The sequence below is a fragment of the Trachemys scripta genome, chromosome 4 (assembly GCF_013100865.1).
Source record: "Trachemys scripta elegans isolate TJP31775 chromosome 4, CAS_Tse_1.0, whole genome shotgun sequence".
Classification (NCBI taxonomy): domain Eukaryota; kingdom Metazoa; phylum Chordata; order Testudines; family Emydidae; genus Trachemys; species Trachemys scripta.
In genome coordinates, this window is record NC_048301.1 from 140,640,922 (window position 1) to 140,660,122 (window position 19,201).

The 19,201-nt window shown below is 48.1% G+C and overlaps 1 protein-coding gene across 1 annotated transcript; it reads right to left on the reverse strand.

The window, feature by feature from the left end:
* Positions 1 to 5,765: 5,765 nt before the first annotated feature.
* Positions 5,766 to 17,472, reverse strand: LOC117876231 (up-regulator of cell proliferation-like). Its single transcript, XM_034768176.1, has 3 exons — positions 16,897 to 17,472; positions 12,011 to 12,127; positions 5,766 to 10,427 (listed from the first exon to the last, which is right to left on the reverse strand). Exons 1-3 carry the CDS (start codon positions 17,171 to 17,173, stop codon positions 6,121 to 6,123), a joined length of 4,701 nt encoding a protein of 1,566 aa, XP_034624067.1. The 5' UTR covers positions 17,174 to 17,472; the 3' UTR covers positions 5,766 to 6,120.
* Positions 17,473 to 19,201: the final 1,729 nt, after the last annotated feature.

The following is a 19,201-nucleotide window of genomic DNA, read 5'->3' on the forward strand; positions in this document are numbered from 1 at the left end:
AGACCACGACCCCCAAAGTGCTAGGTGCTGTACAAACACAGAACAGAGATGTCCCTGCCCCAAAGAGCTGACAATCAAACTGCTTAGTGGATTACCCCATGTCACCCACCTTCAATTGTTCCTTCCCACATGCAGCACCTGGGCCTTCCTAGACTGAATGTCGCCTCTTATTATGCTGCCCAATTACCTGCATATGTAGCCCTGTCTGGAGTCCCTCACAGTCCCCGCCAAGCAAAATAATTCACTGGCATCTGCAACTTTTCCCATCTCACTCTTCACTCCTTTATTGCAGGTCGTTAATAAATACAACAAAGAACCCCAGCTGTTACTCTGAAACCCCAGCTATGGCACTGCTCCCTAGGAACCCCATTACTGACCTTGTTCTCACATGGGGAACCGGCCACTGATTCCTGCACAATTCTGCCTGTCGGGGCAGTTGTGTGCCAGATGCCCAATTGCCCCTCACACGGGATAATAGGTCCTAGCCCTGTGCAGAGGGACACCATGTGAGCAATAAACCCTACAGGTCTATTTAAATTAAATGACCAAGGCTAGAAAGTACATCTAAGGGGCTCAATACAACCACGTATGCCACCCCCTGTGCTAGTGACCATCTGCGTGTGACATGCTGGCCAAGGTGGCTGGAAGGACCAAAAAACCCCAAAGTACCAAGCTTCAAAGACAGGCAGGCTTAACAAAATGCACCTTGGTCTTGTCCAGTCAGTCCCTCCAAGGAAACACCCAGCTCTTCCTGGTCCTTTCCCACTAAGAAACTATCCTCAGCCCAGGCCTGCAGGGCTCTTCCCCGTCAAATCCCTCTGCTAGACCCTAAAGGACGGTGATTCACAGGGGTGCTGTCGCTGTCGCCATGCACCTTTTGCACCTTCACTTTGTGCCATCTGGACACATTTGCTACACTGCTGATTAACAAGCCTCTTGCCAAGTGTCTGAATGCCCTTCCCCCACCATTGCTCCCTGCTCCCATCTATGGCCTCGGTGCTGGCCTCCCTCCCTCAGGCAGCTCAGGGCTCTTTCCTCACAGCTCAGCCTGAGGGAGATGGGGCAGCAGCTCCCTGGGGGCAGGGAACCAGGAGGGGCCGAGGCTGAAGAGCAAACAGCCCCGTCCTGAATGTCCTGCCCCTGCCTGGGGCAGAGGGGCACAGCTGGGCTGAGGGGATGGGGCACAGAAGGGAACAGCAGCAGCTCCCCCACCCACTGTGCCCCCCCCCCCGCCGCCCCATAGTTTGCTGGTTTAACTGCCACCTCATAGAACATTCTAGATGAACTGGGGGGTGGCTGAGGAGGGGAAATGGAGGGGCCGGGGGAAGGGGAGTCAGTCAAAGTGGACATGGGAGGGAAGGATTCAGAGTTCGTGAGGGGGTCAGCGTTGGTGGGGGGGGGGGTGGTTTAGGGATAATTCAAGCTACCCCTCCCCAGCATAGGATGCAAACAGGCTACATTCCCCAGCAGGGACTTTTCCAGCCCCCCCAAGGCAGGGGAGACAGACATTTTCCCCTCTCCCCTAAGATGGGGTGGGGGCCTTTCCCTGGTAAGCCAGGCTCGTCGGGGCTCCAGCAGGGCCCAGCTCCAGGCTGTGTCTCAGGCCTTTCCCAAGCCCCCATCCCTGGCAGCTGCTGCTGCCCTAGGGCTGGCAACAGTCCCTTATTTCTTCATCTCCGCACAACGATCTCAGGAGTTGCTGAGTGCTGCAAAAAGCAGCAAGAGATACCTTTGACAAACATCGGTGAATACTGCTTAATAAATACAATAAAATAATAAATAATAATAGCAATTAATAATGTCAGGAGGAGGGGTCGGGCAGGAGTGCTAAGAAAGCAGTCCCTTATTTTTGAAATACAATGTTGGCAACCCTATGCACTCCCAATCAGGGAGACCCCCAGAGCTGGAGATACTGGCGGGAAAAGGGAAGTATGTGGAGGGGCATGGAACAGACACCCCACATCGCCTGTCTCTGGGGTGGGGGGTATGTCTATACTGCACACTAAGCCTGGACTCTCACTCAGATTTGAGCCCAAGGCCCCCTTTCCATGCACAAACAGCAGAGTCAAGGGAAAGGGGTTGGGACGGCTTTGAGGCCTGCATCATGCGGGAGGTCAGACTAGATGATCATAATGGTCCCTTCTGACCTTAAAGTCTATGAGTCTATGAGACTCAGGTCAGCAAGCACTCCTGACCTGAGCCCTAAGACCTTGCTGTGGGGAAGGGGGGTGTCAGAGCCCAAGTCTCATTGTGACTCAGGTTCAAGTTCTATAATTTTACAGTGTGGACGCAGGTCAAACTGCTGACCTGAGTCAGAAGGTCTGCATAGCACAATATGGACGCATTAGCGTGGCAGTGAGACCTGGATCCAGCACCTGTAAACCCAGGTTTGCAATGCAGTGTGGAAGCCCAAGCATGGGCATGGAAACACCAAGTCCACAAGGCTGGGTCCCACTGACCCAGGCTTAGTGTGCAGTGTAGACATACCCTGGGTGATTCTGTAGGGGACAGTCTTACTCTAGCCCCCTATTGGCTCAGACAGCCTCAGTCACTGCAGGGGTGTCAGGCTGTCCAAGAGGCACTAAGCTCCAATTGTCTTTGTCCCCCACACACAGGATATTCTGATTTTCAAAAATAGCATATGCAAAGTCAACGCAGCACATAATAAATAGATTTTTTAAATGGCTAACTAATGGAGATCAAAAAGGAATTGTAAGTGGGGAATCACCATCAAATGAAGGTGTTTCCACTGGGACTCCACGGAGTCTGTTATTCACACAATCCTATTTAATAGTTTTATCGGTGGTCTGCAAGAAAACGTAAAATTGTTGGTAAATGAGGCTGATATGTAATGAGCAAAGGTGACGAGGTTTCCTGCCAGTACCTGGAGGAAATGATGTGGTATGTGTGACAGATATGGCAATTTCCTGCTGTATCCTTGGGAAAGTCCTTATTGATTTAAGATTAAGTATTTGTGGCATCCATTATATTAAATGCAAAGGGTATGTAGTATTGTAGACCAGGATTATATATGATCTCTAAGGGGGAGTTGGGATCTGGACCCTAGAAAGTGGTATGAACTTCAAAGGAGTGTATTATCAATGTGCCAAACAGGAATGGACTTTTGGGTCAGACAGTTAGGTGGAATACCTAGGGCGAGGTGAATGCAAATTCCCACCTCCACTTATACAAAAATCCAGCCTTGTATGCCTTGAGATGGGGACCATTGTCTGCTGATCACCTGTTACTGGAATCTGAAGATCAAAGGCCCAAGCCAAATAAGGGAAAGACTGACCACTTTGTGCAGGAGCTGGTTCTGAGCTGAAGATGTTATAAACTAGTAAACACATAACAATTCCTTAGTGGAATCTGAAGGACTGTTCATCAGCTGAAGTGATTGGGGTGGTCTCTGGTAAGCTGATTAGCTTGCGTGTAGGTTCTTTTCTTTTTTTAATGTTTTCTGTGTAATGCTCTAACTTTACGAATAAATGTGCTTGCTTGAAAGAGTGGTGTGGTAACCGATAACTGCTGGCAATACACTGGGCCTGTTTTGGCCATCTGGCTTGCTGGGGATATCACAGTGTAGGCAGGGAACTGTGCAGCCAGGAAAACCCATGCTCAGGCGGGAGAGAGATGAGGGTCTCTGCCCAGGAGTGGGGGAATACAGGTGCGGTTTCCCTGAACTGCGATAGTATGTTAAATTCAATGAAGGGAGGCTGGCTGCTAGTTGGGGATTCTCCTCAGACACTGTCCTGGGTGTTCAATCCTCTATGATGTTTCTTGGGATGGGGAATCCCCTTTCTGGTACGTAGTTTCAAACTCCCATCCCTGGATGTGGAGTGGGGATCTCTCCTACAGCCTTTGGCAGGCAGGAATTCATCCAGAAACCACTCCAACACTGCCATCAGCTTCATCCACGCATAACCTCAGTGCCCTTCCAGCATCCGTCCCTCAGTCACTGGGCAGAGGCCTTCTTTCCTGTGGGCTCTGGCCGCTTATTGCATGTGGTGCAGGCTCACATGGGACAGGCGGCTGACTGGGTCTGACCCCCGGCCCGGCACTCAGGCTCTCAACATCCTGTTGAGAGTCCCTATACTAGCAGCAGCCACATGTGCCCTCTCCAGCAGTGCATGCAGTTTGATTTTCTGCCTCGTTATGCAATCAGAGCGTTGTGTGGGGTAGACTGGCCCTTGTTTGGTCATCTCCTAGCCCATCAGGATGGGGCGGATCAAGCCCCTGTGCCCCGACCCCCATTTCCCTGGCAGGAACGCCGGGAGAGAAGGTTAAGGAGGGACTGCAGGTAGAAGAGGTGGGGAGGGGCCTCCCCTTGCTCTGGCCCAGGGCCCCACCAAAGCATTATCCACCTCTGGCTGCAAGTCTAGTTAAATCTCAGGAGTTGCACTCACTTCACAGCAGTTCTGAGCTCTCACTGTTAGGGCTGAGCAGGTGGCTGGATGGAGCAATAGCGCCCTCTTGTGTCCCATGGGGGGAATCTCTTTTAAGGCGATGTTCCTCTTCTAGCCAGAGTTGGTCAGATTTGCTTTCTGATGATTTACTGTCAGTCGTGTACCTGTAGCGCCCTCATGGCCAACATGGAGTCCGACCTGTGGCTCCGGCCCAGAAAAGGCAGGCACAGGAATGCAGCAGGGAAACTCCCTTCTACCACAAGGCACCTGTTTCAAACCCCTTGGAGTAAACATGCACACACACCGGAATAGTACAATGAATAGAGGACAAGGAAATATTTTTTTTTACAGAGAAATGAATGGAGAAATCAGGGGGGAAAGATGGGGGAGCAGTAAAACAGGTTAGATCCCATGCGAGGACCCCCAGGCCCCAAAAATTACCAGGATAGACACCAAGCAATGTGTCTACACTCAGAGTTCAGGAATTTTGGGCAGCGTTCAAGTCCGGAAGCAAATCTTGAGTGCTCCTAGCCGTCTTCAACACCAGTAAACAAACCTCTCCGGTGCCCTCTTCTGCTGCTTTCTGCAAACCCACACAGAGCAACCACCTCCCAACTTAACTAGCTACAGCCTCCTGCCTTATTCCCAGTGCAAGGCCGCAAGCCCCAGTACTCACGGCCAGGGCCGGCTCCAGGCACCAGCTTAACAAGCAGGTGCTTGGGGCAGCCAAGGGAGAGGGGCGGCACCTGCGGCAATTCTGTAGTGGCAGGTCCCTCACTCCCTCTAGGAGTGAGGGACCTGCCGCTGAACTGCCACCGCCGATCGCGGCTTTTTTTTTTCCCAATTGCCGCTGCCGATCAGATCACGATCGCGGCTTTTTTTTTTTTTTTGGCGCTTGGGGGGGAGGAATGCTGGAGCCGGCCCTGCTCACGGCCCCATACAGCTGCGGGCAGCAGTGATCTTGGATCCAACTCTGGTTTGTCCTTCTCAGGTGATTCCTCCCTGGCACAGCGCTCCTCCTGGCTCCCATCCTGGGATGTCCCCGGTCGGCTGCTCTGTCCCTCCCAGGCTTCAGGGTGGTTCTCAGCTGCTTTGCTACACGAGGGCCTGCTCACTGTGGGCTCTCTTGTCTGGAGCTAAGCCCATGCACGCCCATGCACACCCTCTGTCCTATATTCCTCTCACAGGGCTAGGGAGGAGGGATGGCTCAGTGTTTTGAGCATTGGCCTGCTAAACCCAGGGTTGTGAGTTCAATCCTAGAGGGGGCCATTTAGGGATCTGAGGCAAAAAACTGTCTGGGGATTGATCCTGCTTTAAGCAGGGGGTTGGACTAGATGACCTGAGGTCTCTTCCAACCCTGACATTCTATGATTTGAAAGGATATTTTGGGGACCCAGCAAACTGACAGGCTGAGTACGACATTCTTTGTAGCCGTTTATTTGATTGAGCAGGCACCAACAGAGTTAATGTCAAGCAGGTCACTCTATCTCCATCCCTAGACCCTGCTCAGTCTGTCTAACCCTAGCCAACCCGCAAGTAGATCATTTAAGCATTTAAGACAGTTGTTTAGACTGGCCCATAGCATCATTGTCAGAGTGGCTTCTGCTCTTTACTGCCCAGTTTCTTTCCTGTGGCAATATTGCCATTTTGGCCTCCCATTTATACCAAAGTCCTACTACAAGGAATTTATCTCTCTCTTGCTTCTCTGGGACCCTCAGGGAATGGAGGCTTCTGCAAATCCAGAAACTTGCTTGAACATCTCATCCTGAGGCTTCAATGGCAGGTTGGAGAGTTTTGACTCCAGCTCCAGCTCCTTAAATTCAGATAAGATTTGCTGTTCCAGGTCAGGCAGCAAGGTCTGAATGTCTGCAGAAAATTGCTGGGCCATTGCTGTGTTTTTGAACAGTATCCCCACTAAGCTGTCCTTGGAAATGACCAGATCCTGCTCCAGTGCTTTGCAAAAGTCATCTAAGAAAGCAGAGACCGAGTTAGGCTTTATGTCCTTGGCGTGTTCCAAAACTCCTCTCACTTTGTTTACTATTGTGGCTAGAATCTCTCTTTCCGGGACTACCAAGCCATCAGTCTTGTTATAGTAATCTAACAGGTGTCTGTGGATCCAGCTTTGGACAAACTCTTCATAGCTGTTAATGTAATTCAGATAGTTGTTGAAGTTCCCATCTTCCAGGAGCTTCTTCTCCACGGTAAACTGGAAAAAGATTTTGCAGCCATATTTAATGGCCTGCCCACTGCTGAGGAAGTCATCCACTATTTCTATTGTGATTCTTTTCTTAACGTAGTCCACCAGGGCAGGTTTGAGACAATGTTCACAGAAATCCCTGGCCCTCTTTTGGCAGGAATCCTTCCCTAAATAAAGATCTTTAAATCGGGAGAAGTACTGAGGTTTAAACTTCTCCAGATGTTTCTGGGGATTGTGATCCTGGATAAATACTTCATGCATCTTTTGAAACTCATGAGCCGCTTCCCCCAGAATGTGAAGCTTCAGGTCAACTTCGAAGAATGCATTAGTATAACATTTCCGAACATCCGCCTCTTGGAGCCTCTCATTGATCATGCGCAGCAATTCCGTGCAGTAGGTTTTGTCATAGTCTGTTTTGGAAATGACCTTTTCTTGAATGTAATCCTGGCACTGATCCATCAGTGATTTAGCAATAGCTTTTGCTTTTTGAAGGTAACTATCTTTGTGCAACCCTGCTCTTTGTATCAGCCATTTTTCCAAATACTTAGATTTCATCTTGAACGAGTTCATTCTGTAATCCTTCAGGCTTCCTGCTCCTTGTAGCATCTCTGTGATGGCACTCCTTCGATTCATCAGGTCCTTTCTCAACTGGGCCTCCATATCTCCCTCAACTTGGCAGTTCTGCAGAGGACAAAGTGATGTTTCGTGACATACTGTTTCAAATTTGGACTCCAGTTTCTTGTCATCTAGTTCCTGTGTGCTCCTCCTGCAGTTTGCCAATAACTGATCGATTTCCCCTTCAATAATTTTCATATAGTTAATGTGTATGTCGTGTGACTTCAGCCTGCCTATTTGAGTAAGAATGGCTTCTTCGCATTTGCTGAACACGTGGGTTTTAAGGTCATTCTTGAGTGTTTCAGTGCTCCTTATAAAATCTTCTTTGTACTTTTCCATTAGGTGCAGGTCTGAGGCCTTCCTTGCAAAATATTGTTGTAAGCAGTCCATGATCTTTTGCTCACCATACTGCAGTTTTTCCAGTGCTATGTTTTTAAAGACAGAGAAATTTAGGTCTGCTGCTGGCTGGTTGAGGATGAAAGTTTCTTTTTCAGATACCCACAGATGCATCTCCTTGCGGAAACCCCATTCCCACTCTGCATAATTCATAGACAGCTGGTTATAGACTTCATCTACAAACCTGCTTTTGAAGCTAAAGCTGAAATGTTCATGTTTTATAGTGTTCCACAGGCTTCTCAGCCTTTCAGTAAACTGGGGGATGTCCTTAAGGGATCTGTTAGCCGAGCAAGATTTTGTAAAGTCAAACAGGTAATTCTTTAACTCACACACCCTCTCACTGTATCCTATGTTGACTGGAGCAATGGGAGGGACTCCATGCCACAGCCCAGGGATGTACCAGTTGTGTTTCTCTGGATCATAGTCCATAATATCCGAAATTGCCATTTCCTTGATTTGCGTCTCCATCTTTGCTGCAGCTTTGGTCATTTCATCCAGCTGCTCCAGGAGGTGTTTCCTGTCCCTCATGTTTTGTTCATGCGCAGACATATCACTAACGTTCTGATGCACAAACTGGCAGTTGGGTTTGTGCCCGATTTCCTCCATTCTCAGAAAGGCATGGACCACAATTTGCAGAACATACTTCATTTCGGTGGCGTTCTCCATGGCCATGTTAACAATGGTTATGTCACTCAGTCCAACCACCAGTGTGGCCAGCTCATTGTCGTGTTCATAACTATCCTCCAGCCTGGCCAGTTCAGGGGATTTCAGGCCTTCTGTGTCTATCACCAGGATGAAATCACAGCCCAGCTCCTGCTGAAAGTTCTCTGCCACTTTAATGAGTGACATGAAGACTCCTCGTGTACATCGGCCACTGCTCACTGCAAACTGCAGGCCGAACATGGTGTTGAGGAGGGTGGATTTCCCAGTGCTCTGCCCTCCCAGCACTGTTACAACTAGCATTCTGGACCTTCCCCCCAGCTTGGCATGGAGCTCAGTCAGAACATCTGTCACCCACTGCAGTGGGATGTTGGATACATCTCCATCGATCAGCTCCATGGGAAACCCTTCCAGCATCAGGTCAGCTGCTATGCCTGGAAGATGGATGAATTGTCTTTGGCTTTCTGTTATTTTGCTTTGTTTCACCCTTGAATGTTCAGCCTCATAGAATTGCCCCAACTCACGCATGAAATGCTCAGACCCTAAGGATCTGGCTGAGATTATTTTACCAAATTCTGATAGCTCTTGTGGGTCGTTCTCTGAAGTTTTACATTTCTCTTTATACTCTGCTTGTAAGCTAGCAAGATTCCCCCTTGTAATGTGATCCAGGCTAAGCTTCATCCATTTCAGGAAATAACATCTTTCCACTTGGGAGAGACATGCTATCCCACTGATAAATTGAACCAAACCATCAGTAAGGTCCCACTGATTCTTTTCTTTGTGTAATGCCACCAATTTTTCTTTCAACTCAGATTCATATTTCTCTAAGTGGGTTGTCCTTGGTTTTCGTATTCGACACAGCTCTTTTTCCACTTTAGCCACAGTCTTCCCGAGATCCCCTTGCAGTCTCAGCATTTCCCTCTTGTACTTTGCCACGTCTTTTATTTCCGCCGTGATTTCTTTAACGCACTTGCTGGCGCGCTGACATTCTTCGCAGTCCTCATCTACCTGGATTCCTAGTTCCCGAGCCGTCTCAGCCATGTCTTCCATAGTCACGCGCCTCTGAGGAAACTTTGTGATTCTTCCAATGGTGGAGCGCAGCTTTTTCACAAGCTGTGCCTGGTTAGTTGTGCTCTGTTTGAACAATAGGTGTGATTTACTCAGTTTCAGATCCAGAACTAGCTTTTTAAGGAAGCCCAACATGTCCTTTGAGTTCTCAGCCTCAGAACTGAGCATAAAATACACTTTTGTGCCTGCTTCCTTCAGAGACAACAAAAGAGCATATTCCCTTTCACTGAGTCTTTCAACAAATATGATCATAAGAGTTGATACCTTCATTAAAAAGCTGAACTGCAGCCAGTGGGACTCAATGTCTCCGCGCAGATTTGTAACCGCGACGGGTTCTGGGAAAAGATCTGAATTCTTGCTCCCATTAGGAAAATACCAGGAAATCTCGACCAGCCCATCTGCGATTTCCCGAGGGATGTTCCCAGACTCCATGTCCCGATGGATGAAGAAATCGTGGTGCTGCTGGGAGGGGCTGAGAACCTCATTGAGGAGTTTGGACTTGGAGAAGCTGCAGCTCCCCAGCCGCACAAAGGAAATGGTTGGCATTTTGGTGAACACCAGGCTCTCCTCTCTGAACCCTCTGCTGTCTGCCAGGGAGTGCGGCCTCCACTTCCTCACAATGTCCCTCATGGCCCACAGCATTAGGGTGCACTTGGGGGTGTCGAGGGCAGGGAGCAGCAGAGGGAGGGCAAACTGGCACATGGACATTCTGGACAGGATCTCCTGCTGTAGGAAACTGTCCGAGCAAAGCAGCACGGCACAGAGAACATCGAGGGGGTGCAGGGAATCACTAGTGCAAGTGTCATTAAGAGAAAAAAAATCATCCTCGATATCCAGTTCCTCTTCATCCTCACTGACTGCTTCATCTTCAAGCTCCCCCTGCCCAAGGCTTGTGTTTCTGGTCGTCCCATTCAGAGCCATCACCTTCCTCAGGAAATGCCATGGTAAATCCCCTAAGGTCTGAGCCGTCCAGTCCTTTAGACTTTCCGGGCCGATTTTCTGGAGGTCAGGTAATGTGAGCTTCCTGCTTCTGTACTTCTTCAGTTTCAGCTTGAACAGGGTGCCCTGGAATGTTCTCCTCCGCTCTGTGGAAAGACAAAGAGGATATTGCAGTGGTGAAGAAATGGTTTTAAATGGAATTGATCCTTTGGAGGTTGGGGCAGAGATGGGAACAAAATGAACAGCAGTTAACGTCACAGGCTGGCAACGGAATACGCTTCACTCCGAGAGGTGACTTTGTCTAAACAGCCTGTTTTTACTCAACAGATCCTCTGACTTTAGGGACAAAAGTAAAATCTTTCTTTCCGGCCCAGCAGAACCAGCGTAGCTATGAATTGGGGAGCTGGGTTAGAGTCCTTTTTATGCAACATTAGTACGGCTTATAGGTGCCAACCAATTACAGAGGGCAGGGTGGGAAGGCAGAGAGGACCATGAGGGGGTCACCAAGGGCAGGATGGGTGATAGCAGAGTCGGTGAGAGGGACACTGGGGGCAGAATTTGGCGTGCAGAAACTTTAAAACTAATGATGGAGAAAGTAAGAACCCAGCTTCCCCAGGTCAGACCTGCTGTAACTCAACCATAAGGTACGAGCTGGATGCAAGAATCACCGGATCAAATTCTCTGGCCTGGGTTCTGCCAGAGACCAGACCAGAGGATCAAAATGATCCCTTCTGGCCTCAAATTTTCTGAGCCCACAAGGAGAGAAGTCAGAGAAATCGTCCTTTTTCTTGGAAGTGTGTAAATGCTTGATTTCAAAAGAATTCACCCACATTAAACATGCAGCCATTGCAAATTAAATTGCAGCTGGGCACCCAATCCCCATTCATAGTCCACGGAATTGGACGCCTAGCTCCCATTTGTATCTTTGAAAATTTCCATTCCTTGGTCTTTTAAATAACCGCTTGGTTTTCATTCAGTCTACGCCATTCCTCAATGTCAACAAATTTAATTGTTTTTCCCCCTTTCCATCTTTATTATTCCTGTTTGCTCCCTCTGTGCCTTGGCTATGAACTGGCTTATATAATAGCTGCACAGAGTAGAGCTTTTGGTGTTTTATTTTCAGGGGTTTTCAACCCAAAATTAAATGATTTTAAGGGCCGAACCAAAACAATCAATTATTCTCTCAGCCTGAGCGCAAAGGTCAGCGTAGCACCGTCTTCATCTCTAGAGACTCACGCCAACATTTTCAAACTTGCCCACTAGTTTTTGGTGTCTTTCTACTTGACACACCTAGGTCTAGCTGTCACTCAGAGATACCTGGGACTTAATTTTCCACGGTGTTCTGAGCACTCACAGCTAGTTTGAGCATCCGCTTTGACAATTTGGGCCCAAGCCTCTTTCTCATGGCTCAATGGTCTCGCTCTTTCTCCTTTTATGGAGTTAGCAGACCTAGCCTTGCCCAATGACTAGATTCTCCTGCCGTTCAATTTGAAGCAATGCTGCCTTCAAGCCCATAGACAAGTTTTAGTCTGGTGATGTCTCCAGCACAACATTAATAGCTCCCAGGGCTATCCACACCACTAAGCTTGAGAAGGGAGATTCCAAGCAGGTAAGAGACAGCTTATTGTCCCCCTTGTGTTGTAATGCAAATTAATAAAACTCAGTGACATGTTCATTACGACAGTGCGTCAACTGCAAGTACAGAAGGAAGGATTATAAGAGACAGTACTTTTGAAAGAGGCTGGCATCCGCTGCATATTGGATTCTTGCTCCAGATTGGACCCATCTGTCTCCCCTGGCTCTGGGTTTTGTGGCGTCATTGATTCCAGCTCCAGATTTAAAACATCTAGCAAGAAATATAGAGAAAATGTGTTATTGGTACCTAATCAACAACTCTCTTTGATATGGAGGCTCCCACCTGTTTAGCTAATCCACACACACACACACACACACACACACACAGAGAAAGCTCTGGATCCCTGTTCCTCCTTATTGTGCAAATGGCCTATTCTCCTTCTCTCTCTCCCCTTCCTGAACTTCCCCGTCCCTCTCTGTGATGCGTTTCCATCAATCACAGCACACATTCCTCCACTTGGCCTCCGCTACTTTTTGAACCCCCTATTTTTTATGTGGGGTTTCCTGTTTCTCTTGCCCCCGTTCATCCATGGTAGGATCCTGTCTGCTCCCCCTTCCTGTCAGGACTCCCTTTTTCCCCACCTACTCATATGGTGCATTCCATTTGCCTGTCTCTGGAGCTGCATTGGCGGGCTGCCGACCAGTCCCACCATGTGTGTTCAGCAGCCAGAACGGCAGAAATATTTCCATCCTAGTCCCAGCTGCTGGAGTGAAGTAAACCCAGGTCAGAAACTTAGTATTGTCATAGAGGCAGCGAATCAGGTGCAGGGAATGAAGCGGAACATTCCCTTTGCCCGCCCCTAGATTTTTTACTGTGCCTTTCAATGTTGCTGAAGGATGCATGCATCATGCTTATAACGTTCGCAAATGACACCAGGCTGGGAGGGGTTGCAAGCACTTTGGAGGACAGGATTAGAATTCAAAACAACCTTGACAACTTGGAGAACTGGTCTGAAATCAACAAGGTGAAATTCAATAAAGACAAGTGCAAAGTACTTCACTTAGGAAGGAAAAATCAAATGCACAACTACAAAATGAGGAATAGCTGTCTAGGCAGCAGAACTGCAGAAAAGGATCTGGGGGTTAGAGGGATCACAAATTGAATATGAGTCAACAAATATGATGCAGTTGCAAAAAAGACTAATATCATTCTGGGGTGTTGTGACCCTAAGAGCACCCCAATGCCAGGCGGCAAGGTGCTCCTGGTATGTAACCATAAATCTTAGCTGGCCTGACCAGCTGATAAACCTCACACACTGTTGTCATGATATTCATTTAAAAGGTGTCTTGTAGTATATCATTTGAAAACTAATAACATGCTGGTCATTAATATCAGTGTGAAATCTATGCAACAGTGCTGTTTGTGAAATGATGGGCATTCTCTGATATTACTATTTGGAGTCTATAAACGGACAAATAAGTCAAAGCAGGGGAAGGGCAAACATCTCTTGCGCTCAATTGCAGATCAAACTAGGTGTGACCAGAGAAAGGGTCCAGGGGTTATTCATTTGCATAGGAGATTTCAGGAAGATCATTTGCATTGTAAATCACAGGAGAAAATTTACCAGGTGTCCGCTCCCTGGTGGACCCAGAAAGCTGAGCCCCCAGGAGTGCTTCCTAACTTTTAAGACAAAGATAAAATTTGGGGATATTAGGAACTGCTGAACAACTTTGAGGAATCCATCACCTGAGAGAACGAAGAAGACATGCTTTGTATTCGTGAAAAATGGGTCCTCCTGCTAAAACAGGCCTGAAGAAAGCTGACAAATTGACATAACAATAATAATAGTCGAAGCCATATCTTGCTACAATTCAGTTTTGACATTAGAAAGCGTGTTTTGCTTTGTAACCCTTTCATGCCCCTTTTACTCTGGCTTGAAATCACACCAATCTATGTTCTTTGTTAATCAACTTAGCCTTAGTTTTACATCAGATTGTCTCAGGGTAGTGCATTAAGGTGGAGTGTATCACCCCCGCTGAGCTAACAAGCTGTGGTGTGCCCTGGCTCGGGAGGCCGCGAATGTGGTGTTAACTCTGAGTGTCCAGTGAGAGGAACACGACAGAGGAGACAGTTTGGGGGAGATTCAGGACAGAGGGGGGCATTGGGGGTCACCCTGCAAGGAGTCACTGGGCTGGCAGTAGCTCAGGGTGAGACTTCTGTGAGGTGGACACATGGCTGGCATCAGGGCTCAGAGCTAAAGCTACACAGCAGGAGGCACCCGGGGTTACAGGGCAGCAGTGACAGAATCCAATCCTGATCTGGGTGAAGCCCCAAAGCGCCACAGGTGTATGAACAGGTCGGTGTGTCGTATGTCCGACATGGGAAGTAATGGTCCTGCTTCACTCGGCACGGTGTCCAATTCTGGGTGCCATGCTTAAGGAAAGATGTGGATAAACTGGAGAAAGTGGAGAGCAACCTGACCTATGAGGAAAGATTAAAAACCCTGGGCACGTTTAGTCTTGAGAAAAGAAGACCGAGGAGGGACCTGATAACAGTCTTGAGACATGTTAAGGGCTGTTATAAAGAGGATGGTGATCAATTGCTCTCCATGTCCACTGAGGGTAGGACAAGACGTAACAGCCTTAATCTGCAGCATGGTAGATCTAGGTTAGATATCAGGGAAAACTTTCTAACTCTAAAGACGGTTAAGCTCTGAACCAGGCTTCCAAGGTAGGTTGTGGAATCCCCATCACTGGAGATTTTTAAGAACAGGTTGGACAAACACCTCTCAGGGTTGGCCTAGGTTCACTTGGCCCTGCCTCAGCGCAGGGGGCTGGAGTAGATGACCTCTCGAGGTCCCTTCCAGCCTGACATTTCTATGAGTCAACGATTTTCAGTCTTATTTCCTGCTTCTCATTCCAGCTCCCAAATGTATCGTAATGAGGCTGGGTGCTGACCTGCCCAAAACATGTATATTTGTGGCTTGCCAATAAGCCAGCAAACACGTTGTGTGCCTTTTTAGAGGAGAGGATTTTTGATTAGATTCACAGAGTTTGAGGCCAGAAGAGACCATCAAATGATCTAGTCCAGGGATTGGCAACTTTTGGCACGCGGCTCCCCAGGGTAAGCACCCTGGCAGGCTGGGCTGGTTTACTTACCTTCTGCGTCCTCAGGTTCTGCCGATCGTGGCTCCCACTGGCCGCGGTTCGCCGGTCCAGGCCAATGGGGGCGGTGGGAAGAGGCAGCCAGCAAATCCCTCAGCCTACGCCGCTTCCTGCAGCCCCCATTGGCCTGGAGCGTCGAACCGCTGCCAGTGGGAGCCGCGATCGGTAGAACCTGCGGACGGGGCAGGTAAACAAACCGGCCCAGCCCACCAGGGTGCTTACCCTGGCTAGCTGCGTGCCAAAGGTTGCCGATCCCTGATCTAGTCTGACCTCCTGTGTAACAAAGGCCTGAGAATTTCACCCAGTTACCCCTGCACTGAGCCCAGTAACTTGTGTTTGACTAAAGCATTTTTTAAAAAGACTTCCAGGCAGGATTGGACACCATCAAAGGATGGAGAATCCACCACTTCTCAGGGGAATTAGTTCCAATGGTTAATCATCCACCCCCCCGACAAAAATGGTGCCTTATTTCTGATTAGAATATATCTGGTTTTAACTTCGAATCCATTAGATCTAGTTCTGCCTTTCATTGCTAGGTTAAAGAGCCATTTAGTACCTGATATTTCCTCCCCACTGTCATCAAGTCACCTTAGGATCTTCTTTTTGATAAAATAATCAGATTATGCTCCATAAGTCTCTCGCTGCAAGACATATTTTCTAGCCCTTCACTCATTTTTGTGGCTCTTCTCTGTACCTCTCCAATTTTTCAACATCCCTCCTAAAAGGGAACTTGTGTTCAAAACAAGGCTCGTAAAGCACCAAAAAAAGGGCACATGCCCAATTTTATTCCTTTGCAAGTTTCCTTGGAAGGTAGGATTATCTATATGAGAAGATTCCAGGATTGTCTCTGTCTGTGCGTCACTCTGAAGCCAGAGCACTTTCTGTTCAGACTATTACCAATCACCACTGGGTTTCACGGATTGGTACTGTCCAATTTTTAAGTCACAGCCATTTTGACTTTACAAATTACACCTGCACAAAAGCAAGGCATGTAGCTATGCCATGCCAGAAGTTTTAGGCAGTTGTGATGTCAGAGGTAGCTCAGCCAATCAACACCCTTACTCTACAGCTAATCTGCATACAACAATTTCATTGGCTGTGTGGAGGAGACTGCACAGATGGTGGATTACTTGGCCCAATTGGCTTTCAGCTGCTAGTGCAGTAGTTAAGAAGGATCTGACAATAGCTTGTAAAACTGCAGAGGTGGTGCAGCTGGGTGTCCAATTGTGAGCCAGGGTCCCTTATATTCTGTGGCCTAAATTCTGCAGCAAGGTCCCTCAAGTTCTGTGGTTCTCTGGTATTGCAAACTAGCGATCCAATAGCTTCTTAAAAACAGAGGCGTTTCATTGACTTAAATGCATAAATGAATAACACAATCAATATTGTAATTCCTGGGCGATTTTATCTGATATTCAGTTCAGTGCATCTCACCCTGCCCTATAAGTCTTAGTTTTCAATATGCCGCATAACTTTGCCTTGAAATCACACAGCTGCACTGCAGATTCTGTTGCAGATTTCAGCAGCTGGGAAAGGGACCCGGGGGGCTTCTACGGTGGTAAGAGGTAATGAAGGATTGCGGGATTCGCTGGATGTTTCTCCTTAAATTATCAGCACCTAAAGAGTTAACAATGTTGGCATTCTGTCATTAGGGTTCAGACATCAGGATTCACCAGCAGCTTTGAGATGAACCTCAATGCTCTTGTTCCAGGTTGTCTGCAGACTCGGGCAGACATTGCCACACACGGTTCATATTTTTAAGCCATTATAAAGGCTAGATCTGTGATATTTTTGCAACAATGATGCTTAGATCCTGCAGCAGAATCCCAAAGCCCATGGGAGCCTACGTATGGGGAAGGAACTTGGTCACTCCCTTACCAGCTTGTGTTGCCTTGGTGAGTCTGTCTGTCAGGTCTCTCCGGTGGATGGATCTCAGCACTTGAATGGTCACCTCCACCCTGTAGTGCTCCCCGTAGTAGTTGAGCAATTCCTTGGCGACATCCACAGGCCGTGCTGTCTCCAGCTTGCCCCAGGGGATGTTGTTATACTGGTTTTCCACCTTGATTTCCTTCAGCTTCCACTTGAATCGCTTGAGGTCATCTTTCCCCAGCTCTTCCAGGGTCTCCAGCAGGAGATCGGTCACAGTCTTCTCCATGCCACAAGCCCTAGGGCAGCGCAGGAAGGAGCCACAAACTGGCCCCCAGAGCCAGAGACTTGGCTGGGGGGAAAAAAATCTTTGCAAAGAGAGAACAAGTTCAGGAAATGAAACTAAAACTCTAGCGTCTTTGGCTTACAGCCATGCCCGTGAAATTTACATCTCTGCTTCGGGCCTGGGCAGTTCAGTTCACAGTCCCAAAGGCAAGACCCTAAAGCAGGGGTCTCAAAGTCCCGGCTCACGGGCCATCTGCGGCCCGAGAACATCACCACTGCGGCCCACTGAGTAGAGACACATGAAGCAGCGTTGCCGGTGTGAGGGCAATGTTTGCTGCAGGTGCCACCCCCCACAGCTCCCATTGGCTGGGGGGGAGGGACAACAATACCATCACTAGTTGCCGGGCAGAGTCAGCCATGGAGGCAGTATCACTTTTTACCACAATGAATATAAACAAGTCAAAATACCAAACACAACTCTCTGATGCACACCTTGCTGCAATCCTGAAAGTTTCAACTGCTCCGTCACTGAGGCCAAACATCAACAAACGGACAGAACTGAAGCGTTGCCAGGTGTCTGGCAAACACTAAAAACTCTCTGGCAGGCGAAGAATTGTATAAAGTTGTATTATTTCTAAGAAATTTGAAATAAAAAATACAATATAAACGTTTTCTTTTCTGAACACCATCTTCAGTGACCATATTGGCCCGCTGGGAGGATTTGAGGACTGGCCCTGGCTCTAAGGTAAATTGAGTTTGAGATCCCTGCCCTAAACACTCGCCCAGATCCTTGTGGACTCAGAGAAGTCTCCATTGCACAGGTACTTGCCTGGGTTGTATGATCCCTGTCTTACTCTGCTGTAGCTGGAGGAAGAGCAGGGGGAGCAGCTTAAGAAGCCCAAGTGTCCTACATCTATTAGGATGAAATGTAGCAGAAGAGAAGACAGAGGGCTCCCAATGGTCCCTGCTGAAACTCCTCAACTCCTGTTGTTGGTGTCTCTTGTCAGAAGTGGGTCCCAAGTTTGCATTCATGCACCTCTACTCCTGAGGGAATTCTGCGCCAAAAAAATTAAAAGTATGCGCACAATATTTTTAAATTATGCACATTTTATTTGTCAATACATAAATGTGGCTCCAACATGGCTCTGGGGAGCACAGGCCACTGGCTGCATTGAGGTGGGAGATCACCCTGCAGCCTCCACCTTCCCCAGTACAGGAACTCGGCAGTGAGGCTGCCCCTGACTCTGTCACAGTGCAAAGGCCAGGCCTGCCCCAGAAACACCCCGGGGCCCTGCCCTCTGCACCAGATGCAGCAGGTGTGGGGCAGGCAGGCTCAGCCCAGCAGGATCCAAATGTGGAGGGGCTTAGTGTGGGGGGATCCAGGTGTGGGGTGAGTGGTTTCTGTGTGGGGCAATCTGGGTGCGGGCGGTTCAGTGGGGGGATCTGGATGCACAGGGGCTTGTTGGGGGTTTCCAGGTGCAGGTGAGAATCCTTTGTTCTCTTGTTTAAAATTTTTCCATGCCTCATGGAAAAATATAAACTCCAAGATGGATTCTAGCATGAGATGACACAGACACGTCTTCACAGGGACCCCCATCGCCCCTCCTCCTCACAGGTGTCCCACAGACTTACAGAAAAACAAATCCATTCGCAGCCAATTGTTTCTTGCTTAAGCATCATCAAGTTCCTGAAGTGTCGTTAATGGCCCTCACTTGGCATAACTACATTAGTAACATAGATTTACACTTCATATTTCAAACTTCGGACATAGGAATGATATATGCATACAAATAGGATGAACACATTCAGTAGATGATAACTTTCCCAAGGGTATCTTGCATGACTCATTTTGCATAAAGCATATTCCAGTTATGTCATATTCATAAGCATATTTCCATAAAGAATATGGAGTGCAACTTAACAATATGTCAACAGATAAGAGATATTTATCCATCTGTCTGACAGGTGCAGACTTTAAGAACATATTTGCAGTATATATGCAATGACTGGAAGCTAAACAAATTCAGACTGG